The sequence below is a fragment of the Bos indicus genome, chromosome 17, assembly GCF_029378745.1.
Source record: "Bos indicus isolate NIAB-ARS_2022 breed Sahiwal x Tharparkar chromosome 17, NIAB-ARS_B.indTharparkar_mat_pri_1.0, whole genome shotgun sequence".
NCBI classification, from domain to species: domain Eukaryota; kingdom Metazoa; phylum Chordata; class Mammalia; order Artiodactyla; family Bovidae; genus Bos; species Bos indicus.
In genome coordinates, this window is record NC_091776.1 from 70,201,396 (window position 1) to 70,217,494 (window position 16,099).

At 45.5% G+C, this 16,099-nt stretch overlaps 1 protein-coding gene across 1 annotated transcript in view; it reads left to right on the forward strand.

Moving 5' to 3' along the window:
- Positions 1–16,099, forward strand: part of SFI1 (SFI1 centrin binding protein) — an 88,169-nt gene that overhangs the window by 39,943 nt on the left and 32,127 nt on the right. The window contains exons 8-10 of the mRNA XM_070768937.1: positions 1,576–1,678; positions 13,520–13,676; positions 15,852–16,013. Coding sequence (XP_070625038.1) covers positions 1,576–1,678; positions 13,520–13,676; positions 15,852–16,013 — 422 coding nt within the window. The remainder of the gene's footprint in view (positions 1–1,575; positions 1,679–13,519; positions 13,677–15,851; positions 16,014–16,099) is intronic.

Below are 16,099 nucleotides of genomic sequence, written 5' to 3' on the forward strand. Positions count from 1 at the left end.
AGATAAATACTGTTATTGCACAGATTAAGATACATGAGCTCAGGCAAATTACTCAACGTTTCTACTGTGCATGAGTCGTAATTAGCAAAACTAAGGCTCACCCTCCCATCTTTCTGATGCCACAGCTCACACTTTTACCTGCTGCCCTGCACTGCATCTCAGCAGCACCGTCCTCCATTGGAGAGACCACCTGAGTCAGTTCACTTTGAAAGCCAAAAGTGTGTAGCAGTGAGCTGCTTTATAGTGGTACTGATGCCTGTGTGCACTGTTCCCAGCGGTTCTCTGTCCCGAACGGCAGCGCACTGAAAGCTCAGTTCTGGCCAAGAGAGCGGGGCCCTGTGTGTAGCGTGGGTAAGAGCAGAAGCCTTGCAGCTACACTGACTTGGGTTCAAACCCCTCTTCTCACAAGTACTGGGTCATTTCACTTCTCCAGGCCTCACTTTCCTCACACCGTGAGGTGTCTTTTTCAGGTTGTCATGGGAAATACATAAGGTAGTATTTGTGAAGTATTAGCCTAGTGTCCAGACCATCACTGGACATAAAGAAGTAATTTAAAATGTTTCTTATTTAAACTTTATTCAGCAGATATTTGTAAATGCTTAGTAAGTACATAGTTTCTCTAGAGTCTATGGAGGATATTTCTACATAATTTTATTTATTCAGTATCTGTTACAGGCTTAAAATTTTTCTGATTGAGTCCAGAGGTTACATTCAGGGAATTTATAATTTCTCTAAGTGCTTAAAAAGATAAGTAGTAATGCCTGATAGGTTGAGATTTTGAAGAGATACAGCTAAGCATGGCTTAAGTTAGGAGGAAGAAGATATTGGTGAGTTAGAGTGACCAGGGTAAAAACAGAAGTTGCAAATGCTCTTTTCCACATTACTGCTTTTCTGCAACAAATCAGAGAATAAGTAGGAAGGAACCCAAGGCTAGAATGAAACCTGGCAAGGACAGGAGGAAGGGAAGGGATCCATCAAGACTGGAAATCTAAAAGCCATTATTGGGTGACTTCCCTGGGGGTCCAGTGGTTAAAACTCTGCTCTTCCACTGCTTAGGGGTATGGGTTCAATCCCTGGTCAGGGAACCAAGATCACACATGCTGCGTGGAGTGGCTATAAATAAATACTAGTAGTTTAGCAGTTTATCCTGTGGGATCTCCTGAAGTAGTTGGCAGTGATTTTTTTTAAACCCACATTGGCCAAACAGAGCGTGTCTAAGTTGTCTAAGGCTGGTCCGACCTTGTGTGCTATGTCACCCTGGTTGTGTCTGACTCTGTGTGACTCCACGAACTGTAGCCCGCCAGGCTCCTCTGTCCATGGGATTCTCCAGGCAAGAATACTGGAGTGGGTTGCCGTGCCCTCCCCCAGGGGGTCTGACCTTAGGGACCATCAGTTTCCAACCCTCAGCTGGCAGCTCTAGAACTGTTCCTTGATTGCTTTTTCTGGCAGCAGATCTAATGGTGTTGGTCTTAGGGAGAGGGACCTGAGCCGGGGGTCTGAGGCCCAGCCCTCACTTCCCTGCTCTTTTGCTGACCGTGCTCTGACTGGTCCCGTCTTTGATTTGCTCTCCGGCAGGGTGTGGTGGAGTGCATGGAGATGGCGACTGGGCCAGGTCCGCCTAGGCCGAGCCCTCCAGGCCACAGCCGTGAAGCGCTGGGCCCAGAGCCTCCAGCTACAGGTGAGTCTGCAGACTCGGGCTTTGGGGTCTTCTGTGCATGTCGTCAGGCCCCCACCCACAGAGCACGCGCCCGACTTCTGGCGTCGTGCTGCTGCCTGTGCTGGGCCCTCCATGTGGCTCCAGGGGCGGGAGGCACAAGCAGCGTGGAAGGCTGGACTCTTCAACAGAGAGGCTGCTGGAAGGATACAGTAGATGTGATTTTTTGTTGTTAATTTGTTTTTGGCTGCTCTGGGTCTTTGTTGCTCTCTGCGGGCTTTCTCTAGTTGTGGTGAGCGAAGGCTACTCTCTAGTTTCGCTGTGGTGGCTTCTATTGTTGCAGAGCACAGCTCTAGAGTGTGGGGGCTTCAGTATTTGTGGTGCATAAGTTTAGTCTCCCTGTGGCATGTGGAATCTTCCCAGACCACAGGTCAAACCTGTGTGCCCGGCATTGGCAGGATTCTCTACCATTGAACCACCAGGGAAGCCTGCCCTGCCCCAGTAGCTTTTTATTAGACAACATTTTGCATCATCTCTGCAAGTATATGCAATACATGGAGATCGTGTGCAAACAGCGTAGGTCAGGGGTCAGCACACTCGGCCACAGATCAGGTTTGGCCAGCTGCCTGTTATAAAATTTTACTGGGATGCAGTTACACCTGTCCATTCATGTCTAGGCTGCTGTCAGGCTACAACGGCAGAATTGAGTAGTTGCAACAGAGACCACATGGTCTGCAAAGCCTAAAATAGTTACTGTCTCACCCTTTAAGAGAAAAATTTGTTGACCTCTGAATTCACAAGGTCTTCTGAAGCAATAGGAAGGAAGTAGACTTAGTTGTTACCAGTGGTAATGTGGTAACAAGAACAGTAGGAGCAGTAATGGTGTTTTTGTGGTCTTACTGTCCTAAATGCTGGACTAAGGCCCTTACATGTGTTACCAGAATTTTCAAAATTATTTTTAAAAGCCCATATTATTACTTTGCCAACAAAGGTCCATCTACTCAAAGCTGTGGTTTTTCCAGTAGTCATGTATGCATGTGAGAGTTGAACTATAAAGAAAGCTGTACGCTGAAGAATTGATGCTTTTGAACTGTGGTGTTGGAGAAGACTCTTGAGAGTCCCTTGGACTGCAAGGAGATCAAGCCAGTCCTAAAGGAAATCAGTCCTGAATAATCATTGGAAGAACTGATGCTAAACCTCCAATACTTTGCCACCTAATGTGAAGAACTGACTCCTTGGTAAAGACCTTGTTGCTGGGAAAGATTGAGGGCAGGAGGAGAAGGGGACGACAGAGGATGGGATGGTGGGATGGCATCACCAACTCGATGGACATGAGTTTGAGCAAACTCCAGGAGTTGGTGATGGACAGGGAAGCCTGGCGTGCTGCAGCCCATGGGGTTGCAAAGAGTCGGACACGACTGAGCGACTGAACTGAACTGATAATTACAGGTTAAATAACTCCGATACCTGGGCCCTGACCTTTGTCGTGCAGCTGGCAAAGGTCAGGGGCAGCATTTGAACCCAAGCAGCCTGAAAAGTGCAGAGTTGTCCCTTGACCATTATGCTGCCTTATCCTCATGGACTGGTGCTCTCAGGAGGGAGAGGGGTCCAGGTGAAAAAGCTGAAGCACAGGAACGGAGTGAGGCTGGTTTTCCGTCACTGAGGGACTCGGGCTGTGTGCGTGCTCGTCCCTCTCAGCAGCCACTTTGAGAGCCTGCACACTCGTTCTGCGGGTGTCACTGTTGCTCAGCACGCTTTTAGAATTCCCTTTTGACTTTTGCCCTCGGAGCTTGCAACAGCGGCTTTGAATGACTATCTTCAGTGATAGGTTTTCATGATTTGAGGTTGGATTTAACTTATAAGACACAAGTCATTCAGAATCAAATCCAATGAAAAACATGAGCAATAAGAAAACACTGATATGGACCAAAAGCTTTGTGAGACTCTTAAGACAAATTTTATGCTGCAGATTATAAATAAAATCCTTGTGTCTGGTACGTATGATTTACCAAGAACCTTAAGTCATTCCTCTCAATCCTCACATCTCTGAACTAGTCAGGACAGACATCATGACATATGTGAAATTATAAAAAATGAGGTTTAAGCATAAAAACATGAAATATGAAACACTTGTTAAAAATATTAACAGGAGTCTTCCTTGGCTGTGTAATGGTTAAGATTTCACTTTTCAGTGCAGGTCCAATCCCTGGTCCAGGAGATAAGATCCCTCAGGCCTCACAGCCAAAAATCCAAAACATAAAACTGAAGCAACATTATAACAAGTTCAATGAAGACTTTAAAAATGGCCCACAACAGAAAAATTAAAAAAAATTAACATATCCATATCTCCAACATACAAATTTAAAAGCTGTTAGCATTTTTCCATCCTTGCTCCAGAATTTGATGTAATTTTAATGTAGTTAAATTCGCATTTCAAGCCCTATCCATCCTTCCTTCTGCCTCCTTTCCTTCTTAGAGATAACTCCACCCTGATGTTGAAATCCTTATTCTCTTATATTCTTTTTCACTTGTAAAAGTGTATGTATACATGTACATAGAGAATAAATGTTCTGGCTTTGTGTTGTTAGGAAATTTATGAATGGCATCATACTCTACTTTGCAGCTTGCTGCAAAAGTTTTTAATGCAGCAGTGTATTTTTGAGGTTTATTCAGGTTGATACAGAGATCTATTAACTGCATACATTCAGCCATTTTGCTGAGTAAGACTCAGGTTATCTGCTCACTGCTGCTAGACTGTTATTTCTTCCTGAGTACTTTTTTTTTTTTTTTTTTTACAATTACAAAGTGTTGCAGAAAGCGTTCTTTTTTAAATGAGTTTACTTTTGGTTGAGCTGGGTCTTTGTTGCTGCTCGCAGGCTTCTCTAGTGGTGAGCGGGGGCTACTCTCTGAGTTTCCATGCGTGTGCTTCTGATGGCGGTGGTTTTCTTGTTGTGGCCCATGGGCTCCAGGGTGTGTGGGCTTCAGTAATTGCAGCACGTGGGGTCAGCAGTTGTAGCTTGCGGGTTTAGTTGCTATGTGGCATGTGGGATCTCCCCAGACTAAGGATTGAACCCGTATCTCCTGCATTAGCAGGCAAATTCTTTACCATTGAGCCACCAGGGAAGCCGCCTCGGAGAGCATTCTTAAACACACATCCCTGTGTGAGAGTCTGAGAGTTTCTCGTTCCTGGAAGTGAAGCTCTTGGGTCTTTGGGTATCATCTCGTCATCCTTATCCAACATCACCCATTTGCTCTCCACCACTGTGCCAGTTTACATGCTAAAATTGTTGTTCTGGTTTCTTTGGGACTCATCAGCACTTTGCATTGCCAGACTGGGTCATTTTCACCAATGTGATATGTGTGAGGTGGTTCTTCATTGTTGGTTTATTTTCCGTTTCACTGATTCCTAGTGAAGCCCGGTATCTTTTCTGATGCCTGATTTGTCGTTGGGTTTCTGGTTTTGAGCTTGTTACCATCCCTCACTCCTTTTTTCTGTTGGGTTATCTAGCTTTTTCTGCTCTGTGCACATTGTCATAGATTCTGCTTACTAATCTTTTGAACTATTAGGTACACTAACTATTAGGTATTTTCCTCTAGCCTATAGTTTGTTTACTTATTTATTTTTTTGCTTTATATATGGTGCCTTTTTTTCATACAAGTGTTTTCTTAAACTATGTATTTATTTTACTATGATGTGGGTTCGTTGCTGCGTGGGCTTTTCTCTAGTTGTGGTGAGTAGGGGCTCTTCTCCAGTTATGGTGCAAGGGCTTCTCATTGTGGCTTCTGTTGTTACAGAGCATGGGCTCTCAGGAGCATGGCCTTCAGCGGTTGTGGCTCCCGGGCTCGAGAGCACAGGCCCGGCAGTCATGGTGCATGGGCTTAGTTGCTCCATGGCACAGGGATCCTCCTGGATCCGGGATCAAACCTGTGTCTCCTGCACTGGCAGGTGGCTTCTTTACCACAGAGCCACTAGGGAAGACCCCCATACAGGTGCTGGTAATTTCATTGTAGCCTAACTTATATTTTTATAAGTTGTGTGAGACAGGGTCTTAGTTTGTCATTTTCCTTATGGGTAATTAATTTCCGCAACACTCTTTACTGAGTAGTTCATCTTTTATCTTTTTTATACTGATCTTATTTGGAGAAGGAAATGGCAACCCACTCCAATGTTCTTGCCTGGAGAATCCCAGGGACAGGGGAGCCTGGTGGGCTGCCGTCTGTGGGGTTGCACATAGTCGGACACGACTGAAGTGACTTAGCAGCATACTGATCTTATTAGTCCACTTCCATTTGGGGCAAGGTCCCATTTGTTTGAGGGTCTGTTCTGACCCTCTCTGGGCTCTCTGGTCCATTGGTGTAGCTGTCTATCTCTAAGCCAGCATCACACTGTTTTAATTATGATTTAATGAAGCAGGTAAGAAAGAACAAAGGTTCTCTCATCAGAATACCTGGGTGGACATTCTGCTGCCATCACCTGTTAGCTTCCTGCCCTTTTTAAATGAGTTATCTAATCTCCTTATACCGTACCTTACTTATTTGTAAGTAAATAATGGTGTTGGCTTCCCAGCCCAGTGGTAAGGAATCAGCCCGCCAGTGCAGGAGAGGTAGGTTCAGTCCCTGTGTCAGGAAGATCCCTGGAGAGGAAATGGCAACCCACTCCAGTATCCTTGCCTGGAGAATCCCATGGACAGAGGAGCCTGGCGGGCTACAGTCCATGGGTTCGAAAAGAGTTGGACATAATGGAGCGACTGATCGTGCATGCAAATAATAATGGTACGACCTAACAGGGCTGTTGAGGATTAAGTGTGATGAGGCATGTAGTATGGTTAGAATGATGCTTGGACTATGGAATCCTCAGTAAATGCTAACTGTTTATTACTACTACTGATCTTACTGTATAGCTCTTAAGTCTTCATATGTGGAAAGAGATCTTATTTACTCTTGTTCTTTTTCAAAATTGCCATGGCAGTTCTTCCTTACTCTTTTAGTATCAACTCATCAAGTTCCACAACAAAGCCTACTTGGATTTTTATTGCAATATACTGACTTTTCACACTAGATTGGAGAAAGTTGTTTATGATAGTCTCCCCACCTGTGAACTTGAGGTAGCTCATGATATATTGATAAGTGTGAGAGGGAGAGTAGGAAAGGTTAGGCTGTGGTGTAACGAGGCGGGCTGAGTAAGGCTGTGCCCGCAAAGGCTTTGCAGGCTCTTTTTCCAGGGGGAGGGGCAAGCTCCTGGCTTTGTGTCGAGAAGAGCTATGATCACACTTCCCTCTTAACAGGCTCCCTCTGGTTCATTGAGTACTGCCTTTTGAGGAAGAAAGGGAAGAGAGAGTGTGTGTTTTCTTATATTTTCAAGAAGAAATAATGGAAATATAAACCAAAAACGGAAGAGTTGTTACCTATGAGGGAAGGGAGGGAATATATAGGAACAAAATTTCAAGGAATTTGCTTTGTTACACAGTTTTAAGTTTGGAACCATGTAAATATTTTATATAATTAAAAAAGAAAAGTAAATCAATAAGTAAAAGAACCAAGCCCTAGGATTTTAGAACACACTGAAAACAAATATATCAAGTTTGTAGCAATGACTACAAAGAGAAAAGAATTACTTTAAAATATGATACTTTGACTCTTCATTCCTAGCTGGGAGTATTCTAAGGACACAGAGAACTAAGACATCTAAAGTTGGACTCAGTGGTCTTATTGTTCGTAGCAGGTTTGGATTGTTGCCTTGAACTGTTATAGCTACTTTGTAAGATAAAGCAAATAACCATGGCAGTGTCATTAAGAAGCAGATTTTCAGTATAAAAGGAAAGATTACAGGTATAAAATCAAAGAAACAAAAGCCCTGTAATCTGAAATTAGAAATGCCAGTGTCAATATGGACCCATGATTTTATTTTTTTAACCTGAATTAGTGGAATTCTAACTATTGACTGAAAAGACTTAGAGGCAGTGGCAGTAATACAGCAGTTAGCATCCCCAGTGCCTAAGCTATGGTCTCTTATTTCCTTTTATTTGCCACTAAAAGGAACTGAGGTGTTTTTGGGGGAAATGACTGATTCCAGGAATAGAGCAGGAACTAGACATCAAGGCGATGGCACGCCACTCCAGTACTCTTGCCTGGAAAATCCCATGGATGGAGGAGCCTGGTAGGCTGCAGTCCATGGGGTCGCTAAGGGTCGAATATGACTAAGCGACTTGACTTTCACTTTTCACTTTCATGCATTGGAGAAGGAAATGGCAACCCACTCCAGTGTTCTTGCCTGGAGAATCCCAGGGACGGGGGAGCCTGGTGGGCTGCCGTCTATGGGGTCGGACACAACTGAATCGACTTAGCAGCAGACATTGTAAGCCTAAGTCCTAGGAGACGGTGTGCAGGACTGTGAAGAAATAAAGAGCTTGATGGGCTTGTGTCCGCAGGCCTCCTGCAGGCTTAAGAACAATTTGAGCATCAAAAAGCGTAATGACTATAGTGGGTTGAAAATATACAAAGCATATAAAAATTCATGCATTCATTAGAGGAAAAAAGAGCTGATTGGTCACAATTTTGGGTTGTTAGAGCTTTAATTCTATTCTTTGAAAATTAATGAAGACCAAAGTCAAGCATTTATCCTGCCTTTCCTGTACAGACTACTCTCTGAGAAATGAGAGGGTTAATGAGAGAATAAGGCTTTTTTTTAAAAAATAGAATTCCAGTTAATAAACAAATGTAGGAGTATTAGAATTAGAAAATTGTTGTTTTTCCTCCCAGTGAGAAAATGGATCTGGGCAGTAGTCACCCAGCGGAAAGACAACAGAGAAATATAAGGGAGGGGTCAGACTGATGCCATCTGAAGCCACTGAACAGTCTTGGCACTGAACAGTCGCTAAAGCTACGGCAGCCTTCCACACTGCCGTAACAGGAAGGAATCCGAAGCACTTGAAACATGTCCCTGACTAAAATTTGAACACGACTCCAGCCAAGCCTAACGTGAATCTTATTATCAGTTCGTGGGAAACACAGGAATCGGAGGGACAGTTTAAAGACACCAGGAGGAGACAGTTGGCCAAATCTAAGACGTGGAACAGTTTATAGGGTACGTGACCTGGTTTCTCCTTAACAGGTTAGTAGCATGAAGAGAAAAAAGGCAGAGAGGAAAATTGTCATCAGAATGGAGAGATTTAGGTACTTCCCTGGTGATCCAGTGGCTAAGACTCCAAGCTCCCAATGCAGGGACTCGATACCTGGTCAGGGAACTAGATCCTGCACGCTGCAATAAAGATTTTAAGGTTGGTGCAGCAGTAATTGTGGTTTTGGACCCTGAATTTTAAATCATCATACCTGGGCTCATATACGTCTTTATTAATTAAAACAGGAACCTTTACAGTCAACACATTTTTGCCAATAAGAAATTAGTTTGTTTTATAGCATAAAAATCCACGCTTCAGGATTTGATGAACTCTTGGAAAGCATTTTTTGTGTCCTCCTGGTTATGGAAGCATTTTCCCTGCAAAAGGTTGAGATGCTTGAAGAAGTGGTAGTTGATTGGCAAGAGGTCAGGTGAGTCTGGCGGATGAGGCAGAACTTAGGACCCGGTTTGTTCAACTTTTGAAGCCTTGATCGTGTGGCGTGCACTCAGGTGGTGTTGCTGAGAAGAACTGGACCCTTGCTGTTGACCAATGCCGGCTGCAGGCGTTGCAGTTTTCCGTGCATCTCGATTTGTTGAGCGTATTTCTCAGATGTGATGGTTTCACTGCGATTCAGAAAGCTTTAGTGGATCAGATGGGCAGCAGACCACCAAATAGTGACCATGACCCCTTTTCTGATGCAGGTTTGGCTTTGGGAAGTCCTGTGGAGCTGCTTCTCAGTCCAGCCACTGAGCTGGTCATCACCAGTTGTCATATAAAATCCATTTTTTGTCGCACATCACAATCCCTTTGAGAAGTGGTTCATTGTTGTTGCGTGGATTAAGAGAAGACAGCACTTCAAAATGACGAGTTTTTTGATCTTGGGTCAGCTCATGAGGCACCCACTTAATGGAGCCTTTTCACCTTTCCAGTTTGCTTCAAATGCCAAGTAACTGATTTAGAATGGTTGATGTTGAGTTCTTTGCCAGCTTCTTATATAGTGGTAAGAGATCAGCTTTGATGATCCTCTCAACTGCTGCTGCTAAGTCGCTTCAGTCGTGTCCAACTCTGTGCGACCCCATAGATGGCAGCCCACCAGGCTCCGCCGTCCCTGGGATTCTCCAGGAAAGAGTACTGGAGTGGGTTGCCATTGCCTTCTCTGGATCCTCTCAGCTGGTTGTTGTCAGCTTCCAGTGGCCAGCCACTGTACTCCTCATCTTCAAGGCTCTTGTCTCCTTTGCAAAACTTCTTGAACCAGCACTTCTCTGTACATTCCTTAGCAGCTCCTGACCCAAATGCGTTGTTGATGTTGCAAGTTGTCTCCACTGCTTTGAGACCCATTTTGAACTTGAATAAGAAAACTGCTCAAATTTGTCTTTTGTCTAACAGCATTTCCATAGTCCAAAATAAATATAAACAGCAAGTAATAGGTCATTAGGAAAAAAATAAAGCAAGAAATGCACATTAAAATGATATATAGCATAATCACATTTAAGAATGTATTCCAGTATCAAGTGGCAAAGTTCAATAATGGAAAACCACAATCATTTTGCACCAACCTAATAGAAGATCCTGAGTGCCACAGCTAAGACTTGGTGCAGCCAAATAAAAAATAGTTATTTAAAAATAAGTAGCAAAATGGAGAGATTTAACTTACAAAGCAGTCATAACTAATGAAAAAGGACCACTGGCTGCTGTGCTAAGAACAGACCACGGAAAATCAAGAGTAAAAGCAGGGAGGACAGTTAGGAAACGATTACAAAGTTCCAGGCGAGACTCTGGGCCAAGATGAGAGCAAGATGGTGTTGGATTCTGGATATGTTTTGAAGGAATTGCCAGCAGGGTTTGCTGCTGGACAGATAAGGTGTGAACCTTCAGAGAAAAAGTCTGAGAGGACTCCCAGGCGCTTCGGCCCGAGTCACTGGGCCAGTGGAGTTGCTGTTTACTGAGATAGGGAAGGTGAGGGCAGAGGCAGGCTTGTGGGGAAAGACGGGGAGGAGCTGCATCCTGGGCTCCATAACTTTAGCCTGATGGGCCTTTCACATGACCTTGAGGGGCTGTCAGGGAGGAGCTGGGTGGGTATGTGTGGAGTGTTGAGTCCACACCAGAGAGGTAAACTCGGGAGTCCTCAGCACACAGGTTTCATTTGGAGCCATGAGATGGTGAAAGCACAGAGGGAGTGGGTGTAGCCAGTGGCACTGAGCCTGCCCAGTGAAGAGACGGGAATCGGTGGTGGGAGAGAGGAGAGGCGGAGGCAAGGAGGCCCGGTGGGGAAGCTGAGCTGTGTCAGACGCTTCTGGCAGGCAAGGACTGCGGTTTGGCCTTTGGATTGAACAACGTGGAGGTCATCGATGCCCTTGATAAGAGCAGTTTCAGTGAACCCAAGGAGGAGAGGATCTCCCTGCTTACTGGGGGAAGAGAAGTGAGAAAGTAGACAGCCCTGCTGAAGAGTTTGGAAAGGAAAGGAGAGCACTTGGGTGTTGGTGGGTGGCCGAGTGGTCTAGAGAGGGGTGTTTGGTGGTTGGTTTGAGGATCACTGATCTATTCGCTTCTGGAAGTACTTGTGTGACCATAGTCTTTTAAAACTTTATTTATTTATGGACAAGTCTTCCTTGCTGCACCCGAGCTCTCTCATTGCTGTGCACGGGCTTCCCGCTGTGGTGGCTTCTCTCGTTGCAGAGCATGAGCCCTAGGCATGCGGGCCCAGGAACGGGCTTAGTTGCCCCGAGGCTTGTGGTAGCTTCCTGAACCAGGGATCAAACCTTTGTCCCCTGCACTGGCAGGCAGATTCTTAATTACTGGGCCAAGAGTGAAGTCTCATGTCACACTAGGCTGCAGTTTTTTCCCTCAACTTTTTAATTTTGACAAGTACCAGATCACAGAAAAGCTGGATACTGGCTTCTCTTCACCAGGTTAACCCATCCTTAGCATCTTCCCACGTTTGCTTTCTCAAGTGTATCGGTGTATTTCTTGTATTTTCTGAGTCGCTTTAAAGTTGCAGACATCAAGTTCAAGCCTGAGTGAAAGTGAAAGTCACTCAGTCGTGTCCAAGTCTTTGTGACCCCATGGACTCATACAGTTTATGGAATTCTGTAGGCCAGAATACTGGAGTGGGTAGCCTATGCCTTCTCATACAGTTTATGGAATTCTGTAGGCCGGAATACTGGAGTGGGTAGCCTATGCCTTCTCATACAGTTTATGGAATTCTGTAGGCCGGAATGCTGGAGTGGGTAGCCTATCCCTTCTCATACAGTTTATGGAATTCTGTAGGCCAGACTACAGGAGTGGGTAGCCTATCCCTTCTCATACAGTTTATGGAATTCTGTAGGCCGGAATACTGGAGTGGGTAGCCTATCCCTTCTCCAGAGGATCTTCCTGACCCATGAATAGAACCAGGGTCTCCTGCATTGCAGGTGAATTCTTTACCAACTGAGCTATCAGGGAAGCCCCCACCCTGAATACTTCAGCTCATATCTCCTAAAACAAGAACGTTTTCTTATGTAACCACATCCTCACTGTGTAATGTTGATCTGATAATATCGAGACTACAGTTTGTATTGCAGCTGTATATTGTTGCTCTTTTAGTGTCAGATCCAGGGCCCAATCAGAGGTCACCCGTTGCTTTTGGTTGTCACATCCCCAAAGGGAGAAATAACAGCACGTTTGAATGCTGATTTTAAAAATCTAGCAGAGAGTGAAAGCTGATGACACAGGAAGGGAATGGGGGTAATTGCCAGAGTGATAAACTTGAGAAGGTGAGAGAAGATGGGCAGGGTAGGAGTGACCTTTGTTGGGAGTGTGGAGAGAAGGCAGAGCCCCCTGGGGGATGTGTGGGAGCTTGAGAAAATTGTCTTTTGATTGCTTTTATTTTCTTGGTGAAATAGAAAAAATGGTATTCAGATGAGAGGAAGGAAGGGAGAAGGGGTGTCACGGGTTTACAGAGGTATGAAGGTATAAAAGAAGGTATCAAGTCATCTATGACAGTTTCCTTCAGAGTAGGGCAGGTGTATTGCTGGGTGTGCATGAAGACCTTCCCAAGGGTACCCTAGATGGATAATCTTAAGGGAATCCGTCCGCAGACCCTCGGTTTCTGTAGGTCCATGTCCTGGGGACTCATGTGCTGAGAAAGGGCCTCAACCGTAGGCTTCCTCCCCCTTTGGAAGAAAAGACAGAGCCTCACCTGTCCCAGATCTGAATTAATTATACCACCCCTTGGATTGTCCCAGCTTATTATTCCTCTTCTTTTTTTCCCCCTCTTAATCCAGGAAAGAAGGGCTTTCTTTGGTTGCGCTGAGCAGGGGCCACTCCCCAGTTACAGCACGTGGACTCAGTTGGGTGACTTCTCTTGTTGCAGAGCCTGGGCTCTCGGGCCTGTAGGCCTCTGGAGTTGCAGCACACAGCCTTCAGTCCTTGGGGCTCCCGGGCTCGAGAGCACAGGTTCAGTGTTTGTGGTGCACAGGCTTAGTTTCCCTGAGGCGTGTGGAATCTTCCCCAGCCAGGGGTCGAACTGTGTCTCCCGCATTGGCAGGTGGATTCTTTACCCCCCAGACCTCCAGGGAAGTCCCAGAATGCCCTTCTCAAAGATCCTCTCACCCCACATCCCCATCACTTATGATCCTGCTTTGGAATCGCCACTTCCTCGTTTTCTGACTTCACCCTCTCCAGTGTGTGGGTTTCTCTTTTTCCCTTACCTGTATTTTACCTCTGGTTTCCTGCCTCCCTTAATGGTTGTCTTTTCTCTGGTTTCCAGGCTTGGTCACGGTGGCAGGAGCAGCTCCTCTTTGTCCAGAGGGAGAGATGGAAGACGGTCTCCGCAGTGACACACCTTCAGCGTCGGCAGCAGTGGAGAGCCCTCAGGGCCTGGCTTGAGTACCTGCAGCTGCGCAGAGAGAAGAGGCTGCGGAACCGTGAGTCCTGGGCGCCAGGGGTAGAGGGAGGGTCGCCGTGCCCACTGCCGCCAGGGGTGGCCATGAATTTACGGGGGGTAGTAACAGTTACAGCACAGATTTTGAAAGAAAAGATCGAGGAGGACAATAAAGCATCCTGAATTCACGTTTAAGTTATTTCCTTCTGTGTTTTTTTTTTTTTCAATATTTTATTCAATTTTTTTTACTTTATTATTGTTTTTCATTGAATGAAAGATTCTTTACATCCTATAGAGCTTTACAGTTTTCAGAAGTTGCACACAGTGATTTTGTATAATCCCATAACAAGCCCCCTCCCCGCTGGCAACCATTAGTTTGTTCTCCACACAGCCGAGTCTGCTTCTTTTTTTTCTGGATTTGCTAGTCTGTTGTGTTTTTAGGTCCCACGCATAGGTGGCTTCGTGCACTATTTGTTGTGTCTGACTTGTTTTTAAAGTGGCGTTTTGTGTCCTCTTCCCCTCAAGGGACCGGCATTCTCCGGAAGGGGCTCCTATTCAATGTATTTAATTCAGTAGGATTTTAATTATGCTATGAGTGCTGCAATTATTATGATTAGTATGATACACAGTTTTGTATCTTGCTTTTTTCCATATAACTAATCGATGCTTTCCTGTGTCTTTAAGTTACTTTTTATAAGATTTTGTGTGTGTGTGTGTGTACCATTTTTAAAGTGGTTGAATTTGTTATGGTATTGCTTCTGTTTTATGTTTTGTTTTTTTGGCCATGAGGCATGTGAGATCTTAGTTTCCTGACCAGGGATTGAACCTACATCCCCTGATTTGGAAAGGTGAAGTCTGTTTTTTTTTTTTTTAACTTTTTATTTTATTATGGGGTATAGCCTAATGCACAACATTATGATAGTTTCAGATGGGAACTCAGCCATACATACACATGTATCCATTCTCGCCCAAACTCGCCTCCCATCCAGGCTGCCATGTAACATTGAGCAGAGTTCCTTGTGTTATACAGTAGGTCCTTGTTGATTATCCACTTAAAACGCAGTGGTGTGTATATATCCATCCCAGACTTCTAACTATCCAGAAGACGAAGTCGGAACCACTGGACCTCCAGGGAAATCCCATAAATTTTTTTTTTTTTTTATGACTGTTTTACAGGGGGCGCTTACCTTAATATACTTAGTCATTCTTCTATTAATAGATATTTGGGGGAATCTGTGGCAGTCCAGTGTTAGGACTCCATGCTGTCACTGCTGAGGGCGAGGACTTGATCCTTGATTGGGGAACTAAAATCCCATAAGCTGTGTGGTGTGGCCAAAAAAAGAGAGAGAAAAGAGATATTTGGGTTGTTTGTCCCTAGTTATGCAGATGCATGATTTATGATGTTGCGTTTTCTGAGCACTATCCTGAAGGTTTAGTTTTCCCACAGTAGGTCAGAAGTAACGACAAATTGGTCATGAAGGCCAGTACTTTTTGTCCTTCAGTTTCTGGAGCCCACACAGAAGTCCTGGCCGCAGGGTTAGGCTCCCCTGCTTTCCCCAGGCCTCCCTGCAGGATTCCTAGCCTACCAGCACTGTCTCTTGGGAGAGCTGATGTGCCCACTTGAAAATAGTGATGAGGGACCCACTGTCTGGATGCCCAAGCCTGGAAGTTCAATGAAGGCATGAAGCTACTTAATGATGAGTTGCAGACTAATACATGCCTCCACCTAAGGCATTCTCATCCCAGGACCAATGCCCTTCCCCTCTCTGGCTTTAAGCTCATCAGGCCATTAGCTAATTAGTCTTAAAAGGAGATGGAGCTGGCGGCCTGTATCAGCCTGGCTGACGGCTCACAGAAGCCTCTGCCAGCGTGTCGACCGAGTCGTGTGTCACTGACTCGTTCCTGAAGTCCCGAAATGCTGGTAAAGAGGCAGGAGTAAAATGGGATTTTCTTTAGAAACAGCTATCCTCGGTCACTAACCAGGAGCTTCAGTCCTTTGACAGAATCCTTTTCTCTTTCTGCGGAGAGCAGAACTGTAGCTAAGGAATCCATAGTAACCCTCCCCTATTCAAAACCCTTTTTTCCAACGTTCTCTGTGGAGCAGCGGCCTTAAATCCCAGCTGTGTGCCAGTGGTGGGTTTCAGCCCATCCTAGAGATGCCTCCAGCTTGTGGCCCAGCCTTGACGGGGAAGCACTGAAGCTCCTTTCTCTGTTGCAGAGATGGCCGAGCGAGTCCAGTGCGCCACCCTGCTCCAGACGCACTTCTCTGCCTGGCGGCAGGCCTGGGCACGGAGGGAGAGCCTGCATGCCCACCGCGCGCGGGTGGAGGGCCTGGCCAGGAGGACGCTGCTGCGGAGGGCCCTGACGCACTGGGAACACTGTATCCTTTGCATTCCTCAGGCCTGTCCTCCGGCCCAGCCAAGACAGGGAGAGCCCGGCAGCCTGTAAGACAGTCAGGAGACGTGG